At 35.8% G+C, this 23,329-nt stretch overlaps 4 protein-coding genes and 1 pseudogene across 7 annotated transcripts; 3 read left to right on the forward strand and 2 right to left on the reverse strand.

Annotated features, from left to right (window-relative positions):
- Positions 1–460: 460 nt before the first annotated feature.
- LOC147547906 (uncharacterized) lies at positions 461–7,721 on the reverse strand. Of its 2 annotated transcripts, none has more exons than XM_086667067.1 (15): positions 7,363–7,721; positions 6,563–7,068; positions 6,212–6,289; positions 4,669–4,724; positions 4,081–4,200; positions 3,917–3,987; positions 3,382–3,475; positions 3,057–3,269; positions 2,669–2,920; positions 2,465–2,573; positions 2,187–2,254; positions 1,654–1,723; positions 1,470–1,544; positions 1,239–1,330; positions 461–714 (listed from the first exon to the last, which is right to left on the reverse strand). In XM_086667067.1, exons 2-15 carry the CDS (start codon positions 6,884–6,886, stop codon positions 639–641), a joined length of 1,698 nt encoding a protein of 565 aa, XP_086523193.1. In that variant the 5' UTR covers positions 6,887–7,068; positions 7,363–7,721; the 3' UTR covers positions 461–638. The 2 variants fall into 2 exon arrangements, with proteins under 2 accessions (XP_086523193.1, XP_086523194.1); XM_086667068.1 differs by having other exon boundaries at positions 7,289–7,520.
- A 3,794-nt stretch (positions 7,722–11,515) lies between these two features.
- On the forward strand, positions 11,516–15,256 carry LOC147547907 (pentatricopeptide repeat-containing protein At4g21065 pseudogene; annotated as a pseudogene). Of its 2 annotated transcripts, none has more exons than XR_015238337.1 (2): positions 11,516–13,842; positions 14,456–15,256. The product of XR_015238337.1 is annotated as a pentatricopeptide repeat-containing protein At4g21065 pseudogene, transcript variant X2 (transcript). The 2 variants fall into 2 exon arrangements; XR_015238336.1 differs by having other exon boundaries at positions 11,546–13,842; positions 13,968–15,256.
- Positions 14,644–15,256, forward strand: LOC147547908 (nodulin-related protein 1-like). The gene has a single exon (XM_086671207.1). The coding sequence runs from the start codon at positions 14,644–14,646 to the stop codon at positions 15,082–15,084; it is 441 nt and encodes a 146-aa protein (XP_086527333.1). The 3' UTR covers positions 15,085–15,256.
- A 945-nt stretch (positions 15,257–16,201) lies between these two features.
- LOC147547909 (uncharacterized) lies at positions 16,202–17,213 on the forward strand. Its single transcript, XM_086671206.1, has one exon. The coding sequence runs from the start codon at positions 16,202–16,204 to the stop codon at positions 16,994–16,996; it is 795 nt and encodes a 264-aa protein (XP_086527332.1). The 3' UTR covers positions 16,997–17,213.
- Positions 17,214–17,511: 298 nt separating this feature from the next.
- On the reverse strand, positions 17,512–22,708 carry PTEN1 (Calcium/lipid-binding (CaLB) phosphatase). Its single transcript, XM_086671205.1, has 8 exons — positions 22,156–22,708; positions 21,040–21,371; positions 20,291–20,467; positions 19,759–19,872; positions 19,115–19,303; positions 18,522–18,758; positions 18,334–18,435; positions 17,512–17,977 (listed from the first exon to the last, which is right to left on the reverse strand). Exons 2-8 carry the CDS (start codon positions 21,322–21,324, stop codon positions 17,843–17,845), a joined length of 1,239 nt encoding a protein of 412 aa, XP_086527331.1. The 5' UTR covers positions 21,325–21,371; positions 22,156–22,708; the 3' UTR covers positions 17,512–17,842.
- Positions 22,709–23,329: the final 621 nt, after the last annotated feature.

Consider the following 23,329-nt stretch of genomic DNA (forward strand, 5'->3'; position numbering starts at 1 on the left):
AGGTGTAATGGTTGTTGTGGTGGTGGGGGTACAATGACATGGTAGAGGTTTAGTTGTGGTAGTGGAGCGTAAATAGACGTAAAAATTTTCGTCAAATAAAATTCATCCATGTGTTAAACATAAAATTTTAACTTTAAAAGGAAGTGGTAATTTTTGCATTGCCAAACTAACTTCTTTACTTTTCTACTTGATAAGCAAAAAAAATAACTTATTTTAGTGTTGCCAAACGACACCTAAATTTAGTTTAGTATTTAGGGGGCCTTTTTTATTTGAGAAAAACTTATGGTTTGAGGGGGACGTGCAGCCGCACCAGTCGCACACCTTCAAACATGACCCTGATCAAGAGAAGGACATGGATATCAGAGAGGTTTATCGAAGTGGTGCAGCTTATGAAGAGGGGCAAATAAAGCTCAAAAATCCATAAGAATGCTCAAATTATAAACCTTTAAATACATTTAAATTTTACAAATTAAACAAAGGGAACTTTATTGTTTCATCTTCAGAAATCACATCAAAGATTGAAGTATACACATATATAAGGAAAGAGAGAGAGAACAAAAAAAAAATCAAAAGGAAGCTTGATATAACATCCCCATTCTAGCAACTGAAAAATCACAACTCTAGTGTTCACAACCTGTTTATGGTCTGGGATATACATATTTTGTTCTAGGGTCTACTATTAGACCCTTTCCTCCATTCACTTCAAGATCATGCCTGCATAAAACCCAAATCATCATTAGACATCATAGATAGTGAAACTTCTCATAGGTTGGTGTTGTTTTTATCATTGTCAAGATCCGACTTGTATGAATAAAATCGACCCAAAATTAACCGAACTCAGCCATTCAGACAAGTCAAATATCACAAGTCGGTCCAAACGTACTGCCTGAAATCTGACTAGTGTCGATTCAAACCTCTTCTTGGCTTTTAGATTTGACTACCATACATGGTGTTTGTTTTACTCATTTTCGGAATTAAATGGACCAATAACAAATCAAAATCAGCCATTAACACGAATAAGATATCACGAGTCAGACAAAAACAAACAGTGAAATCTGACACGAGTCAATTCAGACCTCAAGTTAGATTTCAGATCAAACTTAGAAAAAAAGACACTGCTTTAGTCAGAGGTCTGAAACTTGGTTTCAGAAACACGGATGCAATGATTCCATATGAAACATAATTGTTCGTCAAGTGTGAAAATCAGGTTCTGGTTTAAGTAACTGCAAAAACTTAACTGGAAGACGAAATCGGGGATGGTCAATTGTTCTCGAGGAACATACTTGAATAACTGCAGAAGCCGATCAACATACACAACTTTTTTCCATGCCTGAAGAGTTCAAAAAGAATTTTTTTAGGTAAAAGTAAAGATCAACCCTATCTGATCTCATCGATAGTAAAACTATCGATTGAATTGAGAATCCATTTTCACCTATAGTTGAACATAAAAAGGTACAAGTTATACATACCTCACCATCGACAAGCATTTGCAAAGCAAGAATTGCAGTTTTCAATCCAAATGTTGGATGCAGAATATAAATAGCCTGTATTGGAGAACAGATCGAGTTATGAAGTACGAAGACATAATTTCTAATTAGGATGTTATTTTATTTTCTTGATCTGTATCTAGTCTGTATAATTGAAAGTACTTACATGCAAGTTCCGTTTGTGTTTCCGTCCAAGTATTTGCTGTAATCGCCTCATCCATCCCAGGTTCGGTTGTCTGCCCAAAGCAAATTGCATATCATCACAGAATTGTGAAACTGGAAAATTTGTATAAAAAACTTCTGCAATTAAAGTTACAGAACCTAAAACCACAAAAACTGGCTTTCATCTTTCACTTTGACGGGCAAAAGAGAGGTAACCAAGTTCGGGCCTCAAAACCCGTTTTGTTAGCTAGACCAATACGGCAATACCTAATTTTCTTCTTTTCCTTTTTCAAATCTTCTGCAAATTAGAAAAAGTTTGTGGCTTTTAATTTTTCAAAAAATGTTCGGGAGGCGCAGTTTAATAATGGGTATGTTTGACTTCGAAATTCTTCTTCACTAACAGATGAACAAACACTTTCTGACAGCATATAATTAAATTTATTCAAGAAATGAATTTCCTAAGTAATTCACAGAATCAAATCAAATACTGCTTCTACTAAGTTCTAGCAATTAGCAAGCTAGAGATGCCATACTTACAGCTGTAAAGAAGCAGCAGAGTGGAAGTAAACAATAGTATAAGGCTTCTGAATCAGAGGCTCAAACTCCTGACAAATTTCATAGCAGAAAGAAATTTTAATGCTACGAATAGTTTCTCGACATCGACATGCGTAAAGAAAAATCAAGCAAAAAATTACTAAGTTAAGTAGAAGTATAGATCTGTTTATACCACCACAAATGATAGGTGGGTAAGAGAGAGAGAGAGAATTCGTCCAAGTTAAAGAATGTAATATTGAAACAGTTGATAATGCATATACCTTTACAACATAAAGCACAAATCTCTCCAAATCTAGACATCGGAGAAGAAAATGAGCTCCAACAACAACCATTACAGGCCGTCCTTCACTGTCTACTCCACCACGATAACTGAAATAACAATGAAACAGCTACTTAAAATCTAGATACGCCAAAACCAACACAGACGTGGAAAATTTGAAGAGAAATCGATAAACCGAACTTACATAATTTTCATCTCTGCAATCTCAGAAAGAGTAAGAGAATTTGCTTTAGCAAGATATCTAGAATGAAGTGAGTATTCTTCAGCAGGAGAAAGAGGAGGGCCACCAAGTTCACCAAACCCAAGCAATTTAGTACAATTAAAACCATTCCTTGCTTGAGCAGCTTTTTCCCATTGCTCCTTTCGTCTCTCGTCTGGATCTTTAATCAAGGACATGAACGTAGGATCCAAATATGAATCGAAATGGGAGGAATTCCTGCTAAAATCAGTGAATCTTATTATACAAAACAGAAAAAGAACAAGAACGAACAAGCCAATAAAATGGGAATATTGGATCATTTAAGTCGAAGCATAACAAATGCAGAATCCACATTTTCCTAAAGTTTACTGACCGTCTTAAAGTCAACCCAACATCAGAGAGAGGAGAATCTACTCGGGCTGTCGGAGGTTTAGGAATATCGGGTTTTATAGCTGGCAATGGTTTTATTCTAATTTTGCGTTCAAATATCGTTGTTTCACCATTTTCATCTCCAACATCAGCAGGGAGCTTTGATAATGCCATCTCCTCTTCATGTTTATCTCGTGGAAAATAAAGTGGGAGTAATCTGCATAGTTAAATAACTATGAAAAATTGGATACTGAAAGATATAAAACTAGTAATATAACACCACAAATCACATAAAGATGCAAAACCCGGAAAAAGGAAAAAAGGAGAACCTTTTGTAAATCTCAGTGTCATATGATGTAATTGTACAGAAAACAACAGCTGTCATTTTGTCTTTCTGCTTCTCCAGAAACCGTCTTACAGTCCCTAATAATTACAAAATTCAAAGAGTGAAGGTATCAACATAAAGCCCTATCGATTCGAGGTTAAAGATAAAAAAAAATAGATGCTGCAATATAACATAAAGCCTTATCTATTCCAGGACATGGGTCAGGTGTACTGCCGATATACCAAATATTGCAGGACATGGGTCAGGTGTATGGATTTAGAACACTTATGTGCTGGCTCTCTAAACTGCGTTACCTAACACCATTGATTCAAATTACCGGAAAAAACATGAAAAAAACTGAAAATACAAAATATTCATTTTTTGTATAATAATATACATGCACTCGTGAGCACATATGCATGTATATACAAAATATGTATGTACAAGCAATAGACCATATTTCTACAAATATTTAGACATTATAACTTAAAAAACATCATAAACTTCAAACAAACAACTGGTATAGGAAGATATTATACTTATTGCTACATGAGCAGCTGGTTCACGAGGATAATTTTTGTTCTCGGTGTATATACAACCCATGGCAATGCTGCACTTAAACAAGAAAACACAAGGGTAAGTTTTCGTCAAGGACAAAAGATATTGGCTTGAAACATCAGCTAAAAGCATGAGCAGATAATACCTCTGAAGTCCATTTTCAATTAGAAGCTCCAGGGAGGAGCGATAGCAGCGACTGAGAGCGTTCTCTGCTGCTGTATGATATTTGACTGCATATTTTGGACCCACGGTATGAATAACTCTCCTGACAAACCAAACATGAAATGAAGATGTTCAGATTTAAACCTGCATCCATGTCTTCAATGCGCAAATAACAAGATAGGAAAAACAACAGGTTGAGCAAAACCAAATAGTCAAAGTTTGGAGGGATTTATTATGCTCAATCTTTCAAAACAAAATAATGTTATATGCCCTAGATGGCTAGACAATCTGAATTTAAATATCGTATCAATGCGATTTGATCACTGATCATCAAAATAAATCTGATAACTGAGGAAACTTATTCAACGAGACTTAATGGTTTTTACCTACGCTTTAAGCAATGAAATCTAACAATTGTTCGCTTCGCACATAAGACTACCTAAGAAGGGGTTCATGCTCGGATACAATTTTTGGAAGACTTTATGTAGATGATAAGGCTTCCAGTGAGGATATTATGTTCACCTGGCAGACAGTCTCAGCAAAAAAATGAGAATAACCACATCTAACATACCTGGCTGGAAGATCATAAGCGTGAGTAACTTTTGCCATTCCAGTCCTGCATCCACCCTGTAAAGAAAAATTGCATACAAAAATGATATCAGACGACAAAGGCCTCTGCTTAATTCATAAAAAATCACACATTATCAGAGACTAATTGACATAGCAAAGGAAATTAAGGTTTACAAGTTGCAAGCTTGCATTCAGGCAAGGCTAGCCTAAAATTAGAAAAAATTTGAACTACTACTTACAAAGTTTTCAGTAGTTGACATATGATTTAAAAGTAATTTTTTGGTGACTACTGTATTCTTCTTACTATGCATTTTACGTATACACAAATTTTCTAACAACTTTCTTATTTATAATTTTATGATTACAAAAAGAAACAAAAAGTATGATGTATATTATCGGAAGAGAACACAAAAGTAAACAAAACACATAAACCGTGAACTTACTTGTCACCATAATTCAACCTTCTAAGTCAAAGAAAATGTGTGAGACAAATGTTTAGAACCCCCACAGTAATCATTTTTTCTAGCAAATTGAAACACGTGCACTTGGGATCTTGCTCCTACGAAGTGCATCCACTCCGAAAAAGCAAGTCCCAGGATCAAAGTTCGGTGGAGGTGGAAATTGATCATTTATTGATCTTGTGTTATTAGGGTACAAATAATGATCTTTAGGGTAGTTTCTATGGCCTGCAGGGTGATTGAGAGTCTTTATTGTACTCGTATAATTCTGAATTTTTTTTTTACAGAAAAAGAGATACATGTGAATCTTTTTTCTTTTTTTTTTTGAGAAATCGACTACGATCTACGTTAGTTGTTACAAGGCATTGATGCATCATTAAGATGTGATAAGCACGATAACCGCCTAAGTTACACCAATAATTAAAGAGGCCTAAAGCCCGACAACATCTACTTTATTTAGTGCCTAAATTACATGGGATGAATCTTGGTGATAAACTGCTTCCACCAAGACTCGATCCCAAGACCTCATGTGAATCTTGTTCATACTGTATCAACGAAAATGTGTGAGACAATAGATCGAAATAGATAGAAAACATGGAGCAAAATGGGTCACTCAATCAAGTAGGACAAACTCGAAAAAAATCTTGAGGAGAAATCTTAACTCTAAGGGTCCTAACTCCTAAGCAAAATTTGGATTAGGTTATGTGTTACTGCTTTGTTTGAACAAATAAAAGGTTTAAGTTAATGTTGAGCTTTGGTGAAAGAACACGAGCTGGCTAACTTTATAACAAAAGTTAGAAGGAAAATGAAAGTGCATTTTGAAGGAATCGAACTAACGACCTCCTAGGCATTAGACAGCGGGATTACCAGTTGGCTATCAACTGCTAATGATAGTCCCTGTCTGAGAACTTGCAAATTCCAACCCAGGTTGTAGCCTGGTCGGTCGTCACATGGATTTGCCCATGAGTTTTAGCGATGTAACTCTAACCGTAGATTTCCAACGTTTAACCGGGAGCAACTCTAACCATTTGAAAGAGTTTTAACAAATAAGTAGCTATTTGAAATTTATAAATACATCAAACTTACTAGTGTCGCACATTCTTCAGCAAGACCAGGACCAGCAGCGGCATGCAAACCAGGGCTGCTATGAGCTTCATCCAAATTCTGTATATCAGATAGACACCCAATGAAGAAATTTCAGAATCCTACTCATACCTTTATTTCCCTACTATATCAAATCAAATTTGCTTATTTGTTTCGACTACAAAAAAAATAAAACCCTTAACACTTCTTAAATTTGCTAATACGAATTAAGGAGAAGTCACCGATCACAAATTAATAGTCTTTGATAAGATGCATTGGTTCCGCTAAACATCAGCACTCACGCAAATGTGAAAAATACATTAAATAAAGTACTGGGGGTAAGATTGGACTCACCTCACTTGTGGAATTTACCACGGCATCTACCTCAAGATTCCAAGGGTTACCACGCCATAAATATATCTTTGAATTGATATCATGATCAACGGGAAATCTCGAAACTGTGCCATTAGCACCACCATCAGCTCCACAAGATGAAGCTAAAGGATCCGAAAAATAAGTCTGTGAAGATGGATCCTCGTTTTCACAGGCTAGCGATGACCTCTGATCCGCATCACACCAACATGGAACTTGATCAAGAGAAACCACATAATCTCCACTATCTGTTTCTAATCCCCCTCTTGGAGGGGCCGTTGCCACCCTCTGGTACATTATTGACATAAACCCAAACCGAAGTCCAAACAAAAACCAAATGCTTATTCACTAATTATTGAAGTCCTTCAAACTTAACCCACTAATCAATGATTACCCTCTTCTTCAATAAAACACTAAAATCTCATAACATAATCCACTCCTTCAAGAATTCAAAGGCCTCAACAGCATGCAAAAGCCTGCTGATGAACCTGCAGAACAAAATCATGTTCATAAATCAAAACCTAAATGTACATAATTCTTCAGCCAGATAGCTATAATTTATTCACAAAATCAATCAATTACCCAATTATCCCAAACAAACATAATTCAATCACAACGGTGAATAAATTGAATTACCCTAATTTCAATACCTAAACAAACTTTCTGATCGAATATCGCGTGAAAAGCATAAAAATTAAAATAATTTACCTTTAATCTGACATTTGGGAAGTGAATTTAGGAGAAGAAGAAAAGGGGAGGGGAGGAAAAGAGAAAACCCTAACCTTTAAGAAGTGAAGGCCGAAACCAAGCAGATGCAATTTTGTTTTTGAGTTGTTAGGGAAGGTTCAACTCGCCATGATTAGAAGATTACAACTGTCTCTGCTGTCCTGATTTTATTTGACAGAGAGAGAGAGAGAGATCAATTACGAGACGAAACTTCAATTAAGATTGAAGAATGGCCAGTAACAAGAATATTCCTATAAAACGATCTAAACCGTTTAATATTCCTCGAGTTTTGTATTTCAACAAAAAAAAAATATAGCTTCATTGTTATCGACTGCAGATTTTTTTTTTGATGAGAAATCGACTCCAGTTTTTAGTATTAAAAAAAAGAAGAAAAAGATCGTTAGTTTAGTGGTCTAAATTTTGGCAAAACTTTTGGGATGTCAAAGGGGCGGGTTTGAGACGGTTCATCTCCTTCCTAATTTCGTTCTGTTTGTAAACGAGTTTTATCATAATTGTTCCGATAATTAACTGGGGTGGGTATCCGATTACCATATCGACGCGCTTAAAAATAGCTAAACCATTACCGCCCCACCCCTTTTAAAATTAAATGAATTGAGCTGGGTCGAGTTCAAACAAAAAGTTTTGTATTTATTTAAAAAAAGTCATTTGTAATTTGAAATAATATATTATTATTAACAAAATTTTATAAGAATTTGAGTTTGTCAACCATAAACACTATAACTACTCAAATATTATAAAAATAAATTGAAAATATAAGATCCAGTTTTAAAAACATAACTTTGAATGTAACATATATTTAGGGGTTCATGGGGATAAGGTCCAAATAAAATTCAAAAAGAGATTAAGGTCCTACCTTTCCAGGAAAAGGGATTTTAGTCATTTTGCACTCCGGACACAATTACCCTCGTATGTATGAAAATTGTTCGTTTTGTTATATACAAAATGCGTTTTGTTATATACAAAATGTGTTTTGTTATATACAAAATGCGTTGTTTATCATACATATATTAAAATTCATAATCTGTTAATAACTCTAACATCAAAAAATATATGAAGCGTTTTTTTATGTTAGTAACTCTAACATAAAAACTTATTGGTTTAGAGAGATAAAGTAATAGAGAAGATTGGAGAGAGAAAGTCAGAGAAAGAAAAGGAAAGAGAATCTTTGAGATTGTTTTCAAAATGAGGGGTTTATCTTATATAGAAGGTTATAAAGGGTATTGAGATAAAATAAAAATCATAGAGATTTCTGTTTTATACGGAGATGAGAACATTTGGAGTAGATTTCCATTATAATTTTTATTTTGGTTTAAAACCTATATTAATATTATGGTGGACTAAATGTGGGATTAGATGTACTTTTTTGGACCATAAACCCAAAATTTATATATTTAATATATAATATACTAATCGAGGCGGGGTGGGATTACTATCTAATACCAAACCCACCATTAACCCGATTATTTTTTTTACTTCACACCATACCCGCGCTGTTAAATAAACGGGTCGGTAAAACCAGTCCCATTAGGGACGAGTTTGGGCGAAAACTCATCAATTCGGATCAAATTGCCACCGTTACTTCTCGACACAAAAGCACCTCCAATGGGACCCTCCTGAAAACTCTAAAAACCGTAGATGTCTTACGAATATCTCTAAAATAATTCTTCTTAATACACATATCACTTTTAAATTCAATAGAAAAAAGTAGTTAAAAAGTAAAATTTTCTATTAGTTTAAATATTAAGTTTGATAAAGTGGTACTTAAAGAAACTCGAGAAGACAATCTATTTTAGACACTCCTCTGAAGAGTCTCTATTATAAATGATCTCACATCATCATGGAGTCTGTAATAAAGTGTTCTATTGGAGAAAGTTTTTAGTATAAAATCAAAAAATCATAAGTCGCACTCTAAGTTTTAAAGTTTAAGTGTGTCATCGGACATGCTCTAAAATACACTTCTGCGACAATTTGAAACGGTTGAGTTAAAAAGAGACTATGTGGCATAGTTATTTAATTAAAAATGAGTGTTTCTAAAGGCACCATCCAGTTTGACTGATGGCGTCCGAATGAAGTCATTGACTCTAGATAATTACGTCTTGTGAAATTACCAACTCCGTTGTAAATCTTTGCGAAAAAAAGATATTATCTCTTCTTTTCCGGTCTCTTCCCACCGCTACTATCATATTCTAATTTCTTTCAAATAATGAGAATGTACTTGAAGATTAATTTACGACTAGTTGGTCACAAATTGAGAGTCAAAACAGAATTGATTAATTTTTTAAAAACAACATGTATAACTCACCTCAACCTCACGTTTACGAAATAAATATGTTCGTAATTATTTTTTGAGTAAAGATGGCTAGTCAGTCCCACAGTTTTCAATGTCTTATAAGATTTACTGTGTGATGAATCACCTTGTTTCTTGGAGCATCTCCAACGCAAAATTCAATCTTAGAAACTACGAGTATCATAGAGGACTTTTAAAGTTTTTTCTTAAAAAATCACTCAAATGCAAAACTCTATTTAGATCTGTAAAATGATGCAGTCGTAGTTAAATAAAGATAACTCGAGAGAACACTCTATTTCTAGAGTGTCAGTTTGAAATATCTCTAAACGTCTAACTTATCATTATTTGAATTAACAAACAAAATCATAGGCGACACTTAGAGTTTGCAATTTGACTGTTGCATTAGAGCATCTCCAATGCAAGACTCAAATTGAAAACTCAAAGTACCACCTAGGATTTTTTGTGATTTTTGGAAAAAACTCTCTCCAATGCAACACTCAATTTGGATCTCAAAATGGCGTGGCATCATTTAATGTTGAGATATCTCAAGAAGAAACCCAATATTTGAGATTTCTTTTGAGGATCTCAATTGACCACTTAATATTAAAAGCAAATCTAACTGTCTTGGAAATGATACCTAAGTTATTTTTAAGTTTTTAGAGTGTTGCATTGGAGATGTCTTTTGAATTGAGGATCTCAATATCGACATCTAGGACAGAGAATCTCAATTGAGCCTTGACATATAGGACAATTTAAGTTTTTTTTAGTTTTGCATTGAAGATGCTCTAAGCGTCGCCTAGGCGTTTTGGAGTTTTGGAGTTTTTCTTAAAACTCTCTCCAATGCAAAACTCAATTTGGATTTCAAAGATGATGTAGCGGTAATTAAATTGAGGTTTCTGAAAAGGATAGTGTATTTCTTAAGAGTCGAGATATCTCTAATTGTCCAACTCATCATTTTTTATTTGGATCGGCAGATTAAGCCTTCATAAATTTTCAAAATAACAAATTATTTATCTACAAAAATCATCATTATACATAAGTAACCAAAACAACTTTAGAGATTTGCATTGGAAAAACACAAAAATGGGAGGATCTCTAATTTGCCACATAAGAATGATAATCTCAAGTTCTCAACTGAGACTTGGTACATAAAACTAAGAGTTATTTTTGAATTTTGCAGTAGAGATGATCTGGGTTATTATGGCATAACCGACTAGGGTAGGTGTTGATGATCTTCTCGACTGGTGGATCATTTTTGGTTGGGCCTGGTGTAGTGGGCTTTGATGTGTGCCTTTAATATAAGACTCATAAAGATTTTTTTGAGTTTTGCATTAGAAATGATCATAAGGTGCCTCTCTCTAGTGACCAAGAGCAACTCCAACGCGGGCCTGAGGCCAAAAATTCAAATTTTTGGCCTCAACCAGGCCCTCCAAATGCAGTCGGATGGGGATGATCTTGGCAGTTGGAAAAAATCCAACGGCCAAGATCTTCTCCTATTTTTTTTTTCGTTTTTTTAATGTAATTAGTTTTATTTATTTTTCAACTCTAAAAAAAACTTCCACATTAATAATTAAAATACATTGAACGAAAGAGTCGGTCCCCGAATAATTTTTCAACCTTGAAAAAAAAAATTATTTCGAAAATAGTTCAAACACGTGTTTTGTATATACACAAAACTATACACGTTTCTCGCACACCAACAAAAACGCCACACACGCATTTCTCACATAAACAAATTTTCGTCCTCAAGAGAGGCTGGGGTTGGAGCTGAATTTTTGAGACTGAACCGAGGCCAAATATTTTGGGTGAAAAAGTGGTTTTTTCGGCCTAAGACAGACTGCCATTTGATTTGCTCTAAGTATATGTCTGAACTGTGAATGCCCTGGCACTCCTTTCGGCCTAAGACAGACTGCCATTGGATTTGCTCTAAGTATCTGTCAGAACTGTGAATGCCCTGGCACTCCTCCCACCCGTACTTATACGTTATTTCATCTTCCATACCCTATATTCATAACTGGTTACCACAGCCTATACTCATAACTGGTTCTACTTGCTTTTATCACAGCCTGAACCAACCTTCTGGTAATAAGTGACAAATAATTAACCAAAGTGAAGAACATGTCAAGATCACTAAACCCACTCTTCTTCCCTCCAAAAAACTCAACTCAAATAGTTCAGAAATGGGTCTTTCTCTCTCCTCTTTTCTGCACATTTTCTTTATCTTCCTTCCAAAATCAAATAAATTCTGTGAGAGAATATCATAACATCATAAACCCCAACTTACCCATCAATGAAATCTCTTTAATGAAGTTTGTAGAAACCTCAATTTCTTCTCCTAACTTTTCTGTCTCATCTCATATTTTTACCCAATTCCAAGGCTTCATTGATGCTGGAATTTGTAGTACCATGATCAGATCTTTCTCTAACTCAAAAAAACATTTTGAATCCATTATTGTTTATACCCAAATGCAGAAAATGGGTTTTCCTATTGATTCTTCTACTTATCCTGCTTTGCTCAAATCAGTAGCTCAGTTATGTCTTTGGAAACTTGGTAAATCATTACATGGTTGTATAATTAGAAGAGGGTTTCAATCAGATGTCTTTGCAAACACATCTCTTGTTCATATGTATGGGAACATAAAGAATATGATCAGTGCCCGTCAAGTTTTCGATGAAATGCCTAATAGAAATTCGGTTTCTTGGAATGCATTAATAACTGGTTATACCCATAATAGGAAATTTAGGGAAGCGATTTCAGTGTTTAGGTTGATGCAGTTAGCTAATATGGAGCCTAGTGAAGTAACTATGGTTGGGGTTCTTTCAGCTTGTGCTCATTTAGGTGCTTTAAATCAAGGTAAGTGGATACATAATTATATTAATCAGAATGATATGAGATTGAATGTATTTATGGGTACTGCTTTAATTGATATGTATGCGAAATGTGGGGTAGTTGATGAGGCTGAGAAAGTTTTCGGAACAATGAGAGTGAAAAATGTGTATACGTGGAACGTTCTAATATCCGGTCTTGCTTTAAATGGTTATGGTGAAGCTGCATTAAAGATGGTCTCAGAAATGGTGGCGCAGAATTTTAAGCCCGATGGTGTTACTTTCTTAGCTGTTTTATGTGCTTGTTGTCATCAAGGGTTAGTCGAGGAAGGTAGGAATTTTTTTCATAATATGGAGAAAGAATACGGACTAAGACCGAAGATCGAACATTATGGGTCAATGGTTGATCTTCTTAGTCGAGCTGGCTTCCTGGATGAAGCTCAAGAACTCATAAAATCTATGACCATGAAACCAGACGCTATAATTTGGAGGGCATTGTTAGGTGGTTGTAGAATTCATGGATATACCCATTTGGGTGAAGTTGCGATCTCCAACCTTCTTGAATTAGAACCCAATAATGGTGAAAATTATGTTTTGCTCTCGAATTTATATGCCCGAGATCAGAGGTGGACCGAAGTAGGTGAAGTAAGAGAGAAGATGAAAAGGAAAAAAATCGTAAAGGTTCCTGGTTGCAGTTTGATTGAAGTTGATAATGTGGTCTATGAATTTGTAGTATCGGATAGTCTTGAATTGGAACACGAGGAGATCTATGAAATGCTAGTTGATATGAATAAGAAATTGAAGTTGGCTGGTTATGTTGTGGAAACTGATCTGGTTTCTTATGATGTTGAAGAAGAAGAGAAGGAACGCTCTCTAATGTATCACAGTGAGAAACTTGCTCTTGCTTTCGGACTTCTAAGAACTCCTTCCGATTCTACCATAAGAATAGTGAAGAACCTGAGGGTTTGCAAGGATTGTCATAGCTTCTTTAAGTTTGTTTCAAAGGTTTATAAGCGGGATATTACTGTTAGAGATCGAAATAGATTTCACCATTTTGTTGACGGTGTTTGTTCTTGCAAAGATTATTGGTGATATTGTTTTCCAGAGAGGAAACTATGATCAGCTTAATGGCAAAGGAGCTTATGATTGATATTGGGATTCTGACAACCCATTAACTACAAAATAGTGACGTCGGTCTATCGGACCTTATCATTGTTGGTATTATTGAATCAGTAGACACAGGATGTTCAGAAACAAAAGTGTATCGATATCTGTTAACTTCAAATTGTTTGAAAATTCAAGTATATGCAGAAGAATACCCAAACTCAACAGATACTTCTTGTCAGCTCGGCTTAGGCTTCTTAATCTTCTTATCTGCAATGACAAGTGATAACACAAGCAGGTAACTCTTTTAAGAGTAGTTTCATTGATGCTTCTATGTAGTTTGATAAACTACATATTATTTCATTCCGTCTAATAATTGAATAATAGAATATCCCTTTTCATGTATGATCACTCTTTCTGCAGTTTATACGAGGGCGGAATTTCAGCTGGTGAGGCTGTAACGCAATCCGCTTGCCCGGGTCTATCAACCTAGACTTAAGTACCCATCGGCACACGACCTGGTCTACCCCTAGGTGTAGGTGACGATTATGGAGATAGAAGTCCTAGATCAGGATCTTTCTTTTATCTGAATGTTCAACTTGACAAGGATAGCATCTCAAACTGAGGATATTCTCATCTTCCATCCCGTGGACCTATATATTGGAAAGATCGTCCAAGGACGAGTTTCGACTCCACAAAAGCGTATAACACAGACCATAATTAAACTCGACCGAGCCCATATTTGGGCTTGAGCCCAAGTAACCCTAGATTGAGACAATGTCATGTGAAAAGAAAAAGAGAAAAACAAAAACCTAATCTTGATTATTTATGTGGGGGCCTGACAAAGTAGAAAACCAAAACTCTTGTGGGCACTTTATGATATTTATCTATGATTAAATAATGTTTTGTAGTTTACTTGGCTGAAAACCTGCCGACACTGAGAAAGGTTTATGGATAAAAAGGTAATGTCAGTAATAACTATTGAAATTTTTTATTTATATATAACAAGCTAGAAGAAGAAGAAGAAGAAGAAAATAGAAATCTTTCTCTGAAAGTAAAACTACCTTTTAATTCTCTTTCAGAGTTGTTAACAGAAACCATGGATTTCTTTTCAAGTGATAAGAAAGAAGAATCCCACCAGACAGGCAAAGATGGAAAGAAACAACATTCAGTAAGTGATCTTTTCTCAGATGCTAAAGTACTTGCTGGATCATTTAATGAAGGAAAAGATAAGATGGATAAAGCTAAAGCTGCTACTGCAGCTGCTGATTTGTTAGATGGAGCTCAACAATATGGGAAATTGGAAGAAACTCAAGGAGTAGGGAAGTATATTGAGAAAGCTGAGGACTATCTTGAGAAATATGGATCTTCAACCACCACCACCACCACCACTAAAACTCCCACAACCACTGAAGCAACAACTACTACTCAATCAACCACTTTTGAATCATCAGATGGTAAATCTTCTGGTGAATCTGATGAGAGTGGTAGTGGTGGTTTTGGAGGTTATCTCAAAAAAGCTCAAGATTTCATGAAATAAGGAACAATTTCTGTACTTGGGTATTTGTTTCTATGTTGAAATTTCCTGTTTGTTCCTTCTAATTGTGCTTGTTTTTCTTTGGTTTAGATTGTTTGTTAGGTGAGTTGGGCTCTCTTACCAATCTGTACTGTATTATGGTGTTTGCAAATAATGTAACTATTAAGTTCTAATACCTCATATTTTTCTCTGTTTGGTTATATCTTTGCTGAGGTAAAATTCACAAGGTGATTTACCAAAGAAAGATAAAATATTACATGCCCAAAATGAGTTTTGTTAAAGGATTGTTATATGTGCTCTCTCTCAGGGCTTCCCTGGGTTAGAATAGAAAATTGAGCCGTGATGCTAATGCTATGCCCGCCCAATATCTTGGCTGAATGCAGGCCGGAGTACTTGGCCGGTTCAGATCTAGTGAGAGAAACCGAGTGCTGGCCGGAGTACTTGGCCGGTTCAGATCTAGTGAGAGAAAGTGTCTGACTTTCTCTCACTAGATCATGCCCGTCCAAGTACCCTGGCTGGGATATTGGCCTGACATAGCATCATTAATACCTAGTTTGTCTGTAAATACAAACCAGTCATATCAGATGTCTGATTGAGTTGATCCAGTTTGACATACAAACCTCTCATATAAGATGTCTGACTGTGGGTTGATCAAGTTTGAACTTGACAACTCGTTCATAGTCATCTCATATGAGAAAGTCGCATGTACGGACATGTTAAAGAAGTAGCTCTCTAATAGTAACATTTTCTAATCGGATTTGCTTTAGGAAGAGTACGTTGAGGCCAACCGTTAACATTAAAGTGTAAAGTTGACAATCAAACAAAACGTGTGGCCCCGATCATCTTTCCAAGAGTATTAAAATTTTCATTCAAACATTAAATACTTTTATTATTATTTGAATTTTACTCGGTTCATAAACTAACACGCTAAGGACACACTAAAGAAACATATAGGTAATTGACTTTTCTAGAGATATAAAGTCACAAACAAACTTATAACATGTCTATTATTGCTCTTTCTTTTCTCATCAATTTCTTAATCTCTCTCTCTCTCTCTCTCTCTCTAAAATACCCTCTTAAGGCCTTGACTCTGTCTTAAAATTGTTCAAACAGATTTTCCATGGATTCTTCAGGAGGTTATGATCATTATCAGACAAAACCCAAACCCCAGAAAGAGAAAAGGAAGCCACCTTCAACATCAGAGCTATTATCTAGTGCTAAAGTGGTAGCTGATGCAGCTAAAGCTTCACTTAATCATGAAAAAGAGAAAGTAAACAAAGCTAAAGTTGCTGATGCTGCTGGTAATTTACTTTCTGCAGCTTCTCATTATGGTAAATTGGATGAAAAGAATCAAAACTTAGGGAAATATGTTTCTAAAGCTGAAGATTATCTCCATGGTTACAAATCTTCCACAACCACCACTCATTCAACCACCACCACCACCCATTCAAACACCACCACCAACAACCAATATTCAACCACTAGTACCCATTCATCATCAGGTAGTGGAGGTGGTGGTGGTGGTCATGGTCATTCTGGCCAAAGTGGTGGTAGTGGTGGGTATGGAGATTACATAAAGATTGCAGAAGGGTTGTTGAAGAAACCATCATCTGGCAGTGATGGCCATGGTAAATCTAATCAGAGTGGTAGTGGAGGGTATGGAGATTACATAAAGATGGCTGAAGGGTTGTTGAAGAAACCATCATCTGGTAATGGTGGTGGCCATGGTAATAGTTCTGGTCAGAGTGGTGGTGGTGGTGGTGGTGGGTATGGAGATTACATAAAGATGGCTGAAGGATTCTTGAAGAAACCATCATCTGGTAGTGATGGTCATGGTAATTCTAATCAGAGTGGTGGTGGTGGTGGTTATGGAGATTATATAAAGATAGCTGAAGGACTTTTGAAGAAGCACTGATTCTTCTTCTTCTTTGGGTATCTCTGTTTTTTCTATTCTGGTTAAAGCCCTATGCTTTTTTTTTCTTGTTCAAATTGTGTTGTTTGAATCAGATGGGTCCTCTCTATTGATTGTGTTGTTCTGTTTCCCCTTTCTCTTCTCTTAATCTGTTCTTGTTTTAGCAACTATTGTGATTAAGTTGTTGTCCATTTATATCAAATTTCGGAACTTCAAATCATTGAGAAACTTGGGTATGTAACCCTAAAAGTCTGATTTCAGAGCAGATGATCATTACAAACACGAGTCAAATAAAAACAAACATTCTGAACTCTGAGAGATCAAACTCGAGGCAGTTTTAGATTAAAACAAACATTACCTCATTTGCTAGAGGCAATTCACATCAAATCAGTAGTAATGGAGGTTAGCTTTCGACAAAACATATTGAGTGGAATAGAAAAGTAGGAACATCAATAGCCATTAATAAAAGAATTTAGCTTTACTCAAGATGGAAAAAATGATAGTAACTTGTAACAAAATTGCTACTATAATTTTTTTTTCTTTATTCACAAGATATATCATAGTAAGAAAACATGCACAATGATCTGAATTTACCTGACCCTAATAAGTAATAGATATAGCCTGGGATATATACGATCTAACTAACCAGACAAATGGTGTGAAAGCTCTAAAATACAAAATCATATCTTTTTTTTTTCTTTTCTTTTTTCGTTTTTCTTCCGCCGAAAAAAAAACGAGCGGTAGATACAATTAAGGGTATAAAGCTTTAGCGATGGAGATGGGATTTACTCTACAAGTTGGAAGGAGGAGGTTATTTAAGATGTCCTTCGGAGATTTTATGACGAATCTTCATTCGTAATCATTATCATCATCAGTTTGAGTGAACTTCGCATTAGCAGGACCAAAGAGTAACTCTACACAGAACGACGACCCACATATAGATTTTCCTTTTCCCCCTACTTTATCCAGATCGCGCATGCTGAACTGCAAAAACAAATAAAGAAATCATGAGAGAGAGAGAGTGTGTGTGTGTGCCATCAGTTTGTTAGGGGCGGAGGACTCTAGGTGCAGATGGGAAGTTTTCTTTGTGGCTACTTATACTGTCTGTATTAACTTTTAGACTCGTGACTTCACGAAATATTATTGAAGAACAGACTTGTTCTAATACTTTTAAGCAGTGTCCAAAGAAATTGATTCAAATTTAAACAGTCAAAATCATCTATAACTATTACTTGTCGATAAAGTATAACTAGTAGTTAGAGTAATTAAAAGTTTTAAAAGTGGAAAGTATTACAATCTTCCTAAGCACGTAATAGTTTCGAAAGAGAAAAAGTATGGACCTGCAATAAGCTGCTTGTTATGAAAGCTGTATTGAAACAGGCATAGAAGAGTCGTCCTCCGTTCATCTTTTGGTAGAAGATGACTCGCACGTCGCCAGTTACCTGTAGATACATAGAAGATCTTATTATGTGGTGAGTACTGACTAAACGAGGAATAAAAATGTATGTATATAATGATCATAAATTACCAGTAAGGGTTTTTCAAAATAGTAGCCGAGACAAGTTTTCTTGTAGATAGCTGAACTCTCTGTATCCATTTGCACTACAACACGGGGGTTATCTGTTTCTCGCTTTTTATCCTCTTCATCATTTTCAATGTACGAAATATAATAACGTGGGCTGTTATTTCTTTGATACCCTTGCTTAATCTCTCGGCAACAGTTCCTTGCAACTTCCACGGATGGTTGATAGAGTTGATCAGAAACCTGTTACAAATGATTAAACACTCAATTTCATGACACATTCTCTCTCTTGGTTATGTGTAGTCCGAGTAGATATCAATTTTTTTACACCATCTTAAAGTTTTCTTTTCTCCGTGTTCGATACTGGATCTCTTATCCGATAATTGGATACTCGCAATCACTTCAATAGGTATGTAAAATTTTTAACGTATATCTTCTTGTATCCACATAAAATTTTGTTGCTCCATAAAATGGAATTCTTGGTATGTCATTCGTATAAAACTGAACAACAGCTGATCCAAAAGTTAAAAAATGGTATTTAAAAAGAAAGGACCCAGTAACTACAATATATGTATAATATAGAGGAAATCATGACTTACTTGTTGCGACTCAGACACTACGAAAAACACTGACTTTGTGTTAACTGTGTCATAAAGTCGGATTCGCCTTAGCTCTCTGCTACAAGGTTGAGGTAAGTTCACATCAGGAAGTCCATTAGTGACTCCCCTTGGAAAACTTACTACTTTAGACCAGTACCCAACATACCGACGCTGGCTTGGTATTGAAACCTGTCAACAGTAAGAAATAAGTACATGCTAGTATACTTGGATATGGTGAAGATATCTGCATATTGAGCTAGTAGCATTTTATTATGACGTAGTTTCCTTGACAAATTGGAAAACTACACTATCCTACTTTAGTAGACACTACATAGTTAGTAACTAAAACTTGTGAATGGCTGAACCTGATTATCTAATCATAAGCCCACTAAAAGTCTAAACTTGGCTCTACCCAGGGCACTTGCCATCTCTAGCTACACATGCATATATACAGTTATCAGGATCACTTGAAGGTATCCTAAGGTATTTCACACTACTGTCAAAACAAGTATTGCAGTAAGCCAAGCATAGTAACAGAATATAAACTCCTATTTGAGTTCACATAAGACTAGCTATCATGAATGCGGAATTTTCCAGCATAAAACTGAAGAGCGTGTTTGACTGTGCTAAAATGTCTGACTTACTCCTTCGTTATTGGTAGTCCGTCTTTGTGCATATAACTGGAAAGCTTCATCTGCTGACATGCCACTGTACACTAGGTAGGCGCAAACCATTAAGCCTGTCCGACCCTTTCCTGCCTATAAGTACATTGAAGATGAAAAACAAAAAGGGTATACATTAAAATGCTAGTAGATCATATTACAGGAACTCAAATAATTTTATATGAGAGAACTACAAGAATTTTAACCATTTCATTGTGTGACCTTGAGACCTAGTTGATAACTGTCGGGCTTAGTTTACAAGGCTACAAACTATGATGAAACCCAACTGTATCATTAGGTCTCATTTAGTTACCTAAGTCTATGATTCTTACACTTCTCTCTAAACATTTAAGCATTTAGAGTAATTAGTTGTTATTTCATAACCTCGGATTTCTGGCTGGAAGTTTTGGAATTCGGGTTTTGGAGCATATTGGTGGTACTGAGGGGGAAATTCTCTAGCAAAGGGTACTCGTGAAAGTTGAAACAAGTAGCGAATTAAGCTTTGAAAAAATACCATGCAATGTATCACAGCTATATTTTTTGGATCAAGAGATAGCCATGAATGCACGCTTTCGCAGAAGAGTTTAACCATACTGAGGGGAGGCACATGATTATCATCGAAAGGGAACACCTCCACCCGCCCATAAAAATGAGATGGATCATAGCTTTCTTCAACACATAAATTGAAAATCTACATAAACCCACAAAAAAAAAATGGAAAAGAGTGAGGTCAAATCTTATAATACAATATCAACACCACAACACAAGTTAAACATTAAAACAAAGGGAAACACATCATATATTGTTGAGTCGAGGAACCCGACAAGCTGACAAAAATCGAAAAATAATAAACTAATATTATAAAACATACAGTAAGACAAATATCAATAATTCAAGGAAAATGCTTCGAATTTTCATGCGAAATGCCTCCTCAAAAAGTTAGAATATTGACTTGTTCCCAATCTTCAGTTTTACAAAATGAATGGAAGAGTCGCCATCTTACAAAATTTAATATTTACAGAACCAAAACAAAAGTGGATCTTCACTTATCAATGTCCTTACCTATCCCTAATTCCTTATACGACTTAAAGTTCATCTCATAGGAAGGCGATTGCAGAAATGAACAAACATACATAAACACACCCAGATCCTTTTAAGGTGATATCATAACGCCAGAAAGAGTTCTATTAGATGCTTCTTGACAAAAACAATAGAGTAGATTACAGAAGGAACAATTATTAGGCTTGGGTTGCAAAGGAATACCTTATAATGCCCTGAATGCCTCATATCTAAAACAGACTTGACTTGCCATAGAGGATTCCTATACATAGCCCGCATTCTTTCTGCAGGAAATGACATGCCTAATATACGATCAGTGATATACGACATGTCAAGATCGTAACCTCCAACAAGCATTCGTCTCCTTTTCTTTGATACCAAATGTCGGATGTAGAAAGTTTTCATGAGATAATTGATTACATGATATTGACCAGGGAGCCCAACCGAATTTGAAAGCTTTGGAGTTTGCTTTGAATGTTTTATCCCCATTATAACAAGTCAGATAACTCACCTAAAAAGTCCTGATTAAAAGGTACCTGCGAAAACCAATTCAAGCAAGTATACCACAATTTTAGATATTTTAATACATACCCACCTTTCTTATCCTGAAAATAACACACATTGTATTTTCTCTTTACAAACTTTATGTTACAGTATTAACCTGGCTGCCCATTTATGGAAGGAAGGATTTCTTAAGTGGAAGGAAAAAATTGGTTCCAACTATTTTAATACGGGTCAGCCTAATGGAAGGGACTTAAACCACCACCACCAACCATCACCCACAATCACCAACCACCACCATTTTCATCTTCTCCTTCACCATCGACCATCTTCACCATTAACCACAACCATATTCTCCTTGTCCATCTTCCCCTCTCTCCGGTCGGTGGCAGGGTTCAATTAAAATGGTGGTGGCCTGAGGTGGTGGTTTAAGTCCCTTCCACTAGGTTGCCCCATATTAAGATAGCTCGGAACTCCATCCACGCAACAAATTCTTCCGGCCATGAATGGGTTAGCAATTAACATTGAATAAGAAGAACTTGAACACTTTACATATAGAAACCCTTTTCTATAATGAATAAGAAACTATAGGTTGAACAAAACAATATAACTACAACCCAGGAATGAATTCATCTCATAAGCATGGCATTAAGGGTCCAGTTCTAGTTTTCTTCCCTAATTAAATGAATTCAAACCCTGACTAAGCAATTCCAATTTGCCCAAAAAAAAAAAGAAGAAATCAGCTTTTTATGGAATTCAAAAGAACAGGACAAAGAAATCAGAATTGAGAAAAACAGAGATAGATAGATAAGTAGATACCATCAAAAGAAGAAATATATCAAAATTGTCCTCGTGATAAGATAATGCCGAAGTAAAGGGGGAAAGAGAAGCGAATTCTAGGGCATTCCCAATATGTTCTGAGTTAACCTGGAAAACCCTAGAAATCACTTGCAATCTCTTGTCTTCTTCGAGCAAAAGGGTAATGGAAATTATTCAAGGAGGCTAAAGATTGACCTCCATGTAAATTTCGCAGAGAGAAAGAGATTATCTCCTTAAATCCAAACAAGCCTAAATTTGGAGGGAGTTTTTCCTCCATTTCTCAGCCCTAACTTCTCAGAAAGTTTTGCCGAATTATTAGGGCATCAGTGTTTCCCCTTTTTCCAAAATTGATGAGAAATGAAGAGATAGAGAGAGAGAGAGATGACTCGATTTAGGAACAAAGGTTTGTTCCGTTGACTCTCGTTGACTTCACAAAAACGGCTGAAGATGAGAGAGAATCTTTGACTATTTTTAGTATGGTTTTACGGGATCGAGGATGATTCCCAAGTATCTCCGGTCAAATAGGTGGTAAGCCATGAAATCTTTTCAGTCCAAATGACTCCCACTTGACTCTGTATATAGCCAATGCCCAAATTTTTTTAAAGGCAATCTCGACTCCTCTGTCCAAAGTTGTTAAAGTGCAGATTCCAATTATTAATAGTACATCTAACCATCTTCTTCTTAATCGATTATGAAGTGAGTAAAGGATAATGTCGATCGCCAACTATTGGTTGTATGGAAATCCTAGCCTCGCTATTTTTCTAAAAAGACCAATCATTCGGAAAACATGCGGGTCTACCAGTTTTCCTTTCTCGAGATGACTATGGAGTATTGCACTAGAGGTCTCGTACCTTCTTTTGGAACATACTCCTAAATTGTCCAGTAGTGTTGCAAGCATGTATAACAATGAACCACTACTGGAGAGAGGGTTCTATAGTTGTCAACGTGAGACATGTTACTGATTCGTACCTCTTCTGAACGGTCTTTTCATGCTCGATAGTTTTTTATAAATTTTGGGAGGCGGGCAAAAATTCTATTACACAGAGAAAGCAGCTTCAAACGTCTCTCTCTCCTCCTCGGAAACTCCGGCCATCCAAAGTAAATCAGTAACTGCTTTCTCCATGATTTTTTTAGGTTTGAAGCCTAAAAAAAAATATTTTTTTCTCTTCCTCTC

This window comes from Eschscholzia californica, unplaced genomic scaffold (assembly GCF_041429995.1).
Source record: "Eschscholzia californica isolate CP2 unplaced genomic scaffold, dmEscCali1.0.p SCAF_3, whole genome shotgun sequence".
Taxonomy (NCBI): Eukaryota; Viridiplantae; Streptophyta; class Magnoliopsida; order Ranunculales; family Papaveraceae; genus Eschscholzia; species Eschscholzia californica.

Bases quoted from the DNA above. Each gene is read 5' to 3' on its own strand.
- LOC147547909 (XM_086671206.1), top strand. From the start codon at position 16,202: ATGGATTCTTCAGGAGGTTATGATCATTATCAGACAAAACCCAAACCC.
- LOC147547908 (XM_086671207.1), top strand. From the start codon at position 14,644: ATGGATTTCTTTTCAAGTGATAAGAAAGAAGAATCCCACCAGACAGGC.
- PTEN1 (XM_086671205.1), bottom strand. From the start codon at position 21,324: ATGGGGATAAAACATTCAAAGCAAACTCCAAAGCTTTCAAATTCGGTT. The intron at 20,468-21,039 runs GTATTCCTTTGC...GGGTTTATGTAG, and splicing joins GGCATTCAGGGCATTATAAG to ATTTTCAATTTATGTGTTGA. The intron at 19,873-20,290 runs GTATTTTTTCAA...ATGTACTTATAG, and splicing joins TAGCTGTGATACATTGCATG to GCAGGAAAGGGTCGGACAGG.
- LOC147547906 (XM_086667067.1), bottom strand. From the start codon at position 6,886: ATGTCAATAATGTACCAGAGGGTGGCAACGGCCCCTCCAAGAGGGGGA. The intron at 3,476-3,916 runs GTATAATATCTT...TGTAATTATTAG, and splicing joins AGCTGCTCATGTAGCAATAA to GGACTGTAAGACGGTTTCTG. The intron at 3,270-3,381 runs GTTCTCCTTTTT...TTAACTATGCAG, and splicing joins GACACTGAGATTTACAAAAG to ATTACTCCCACTTTATTTTC.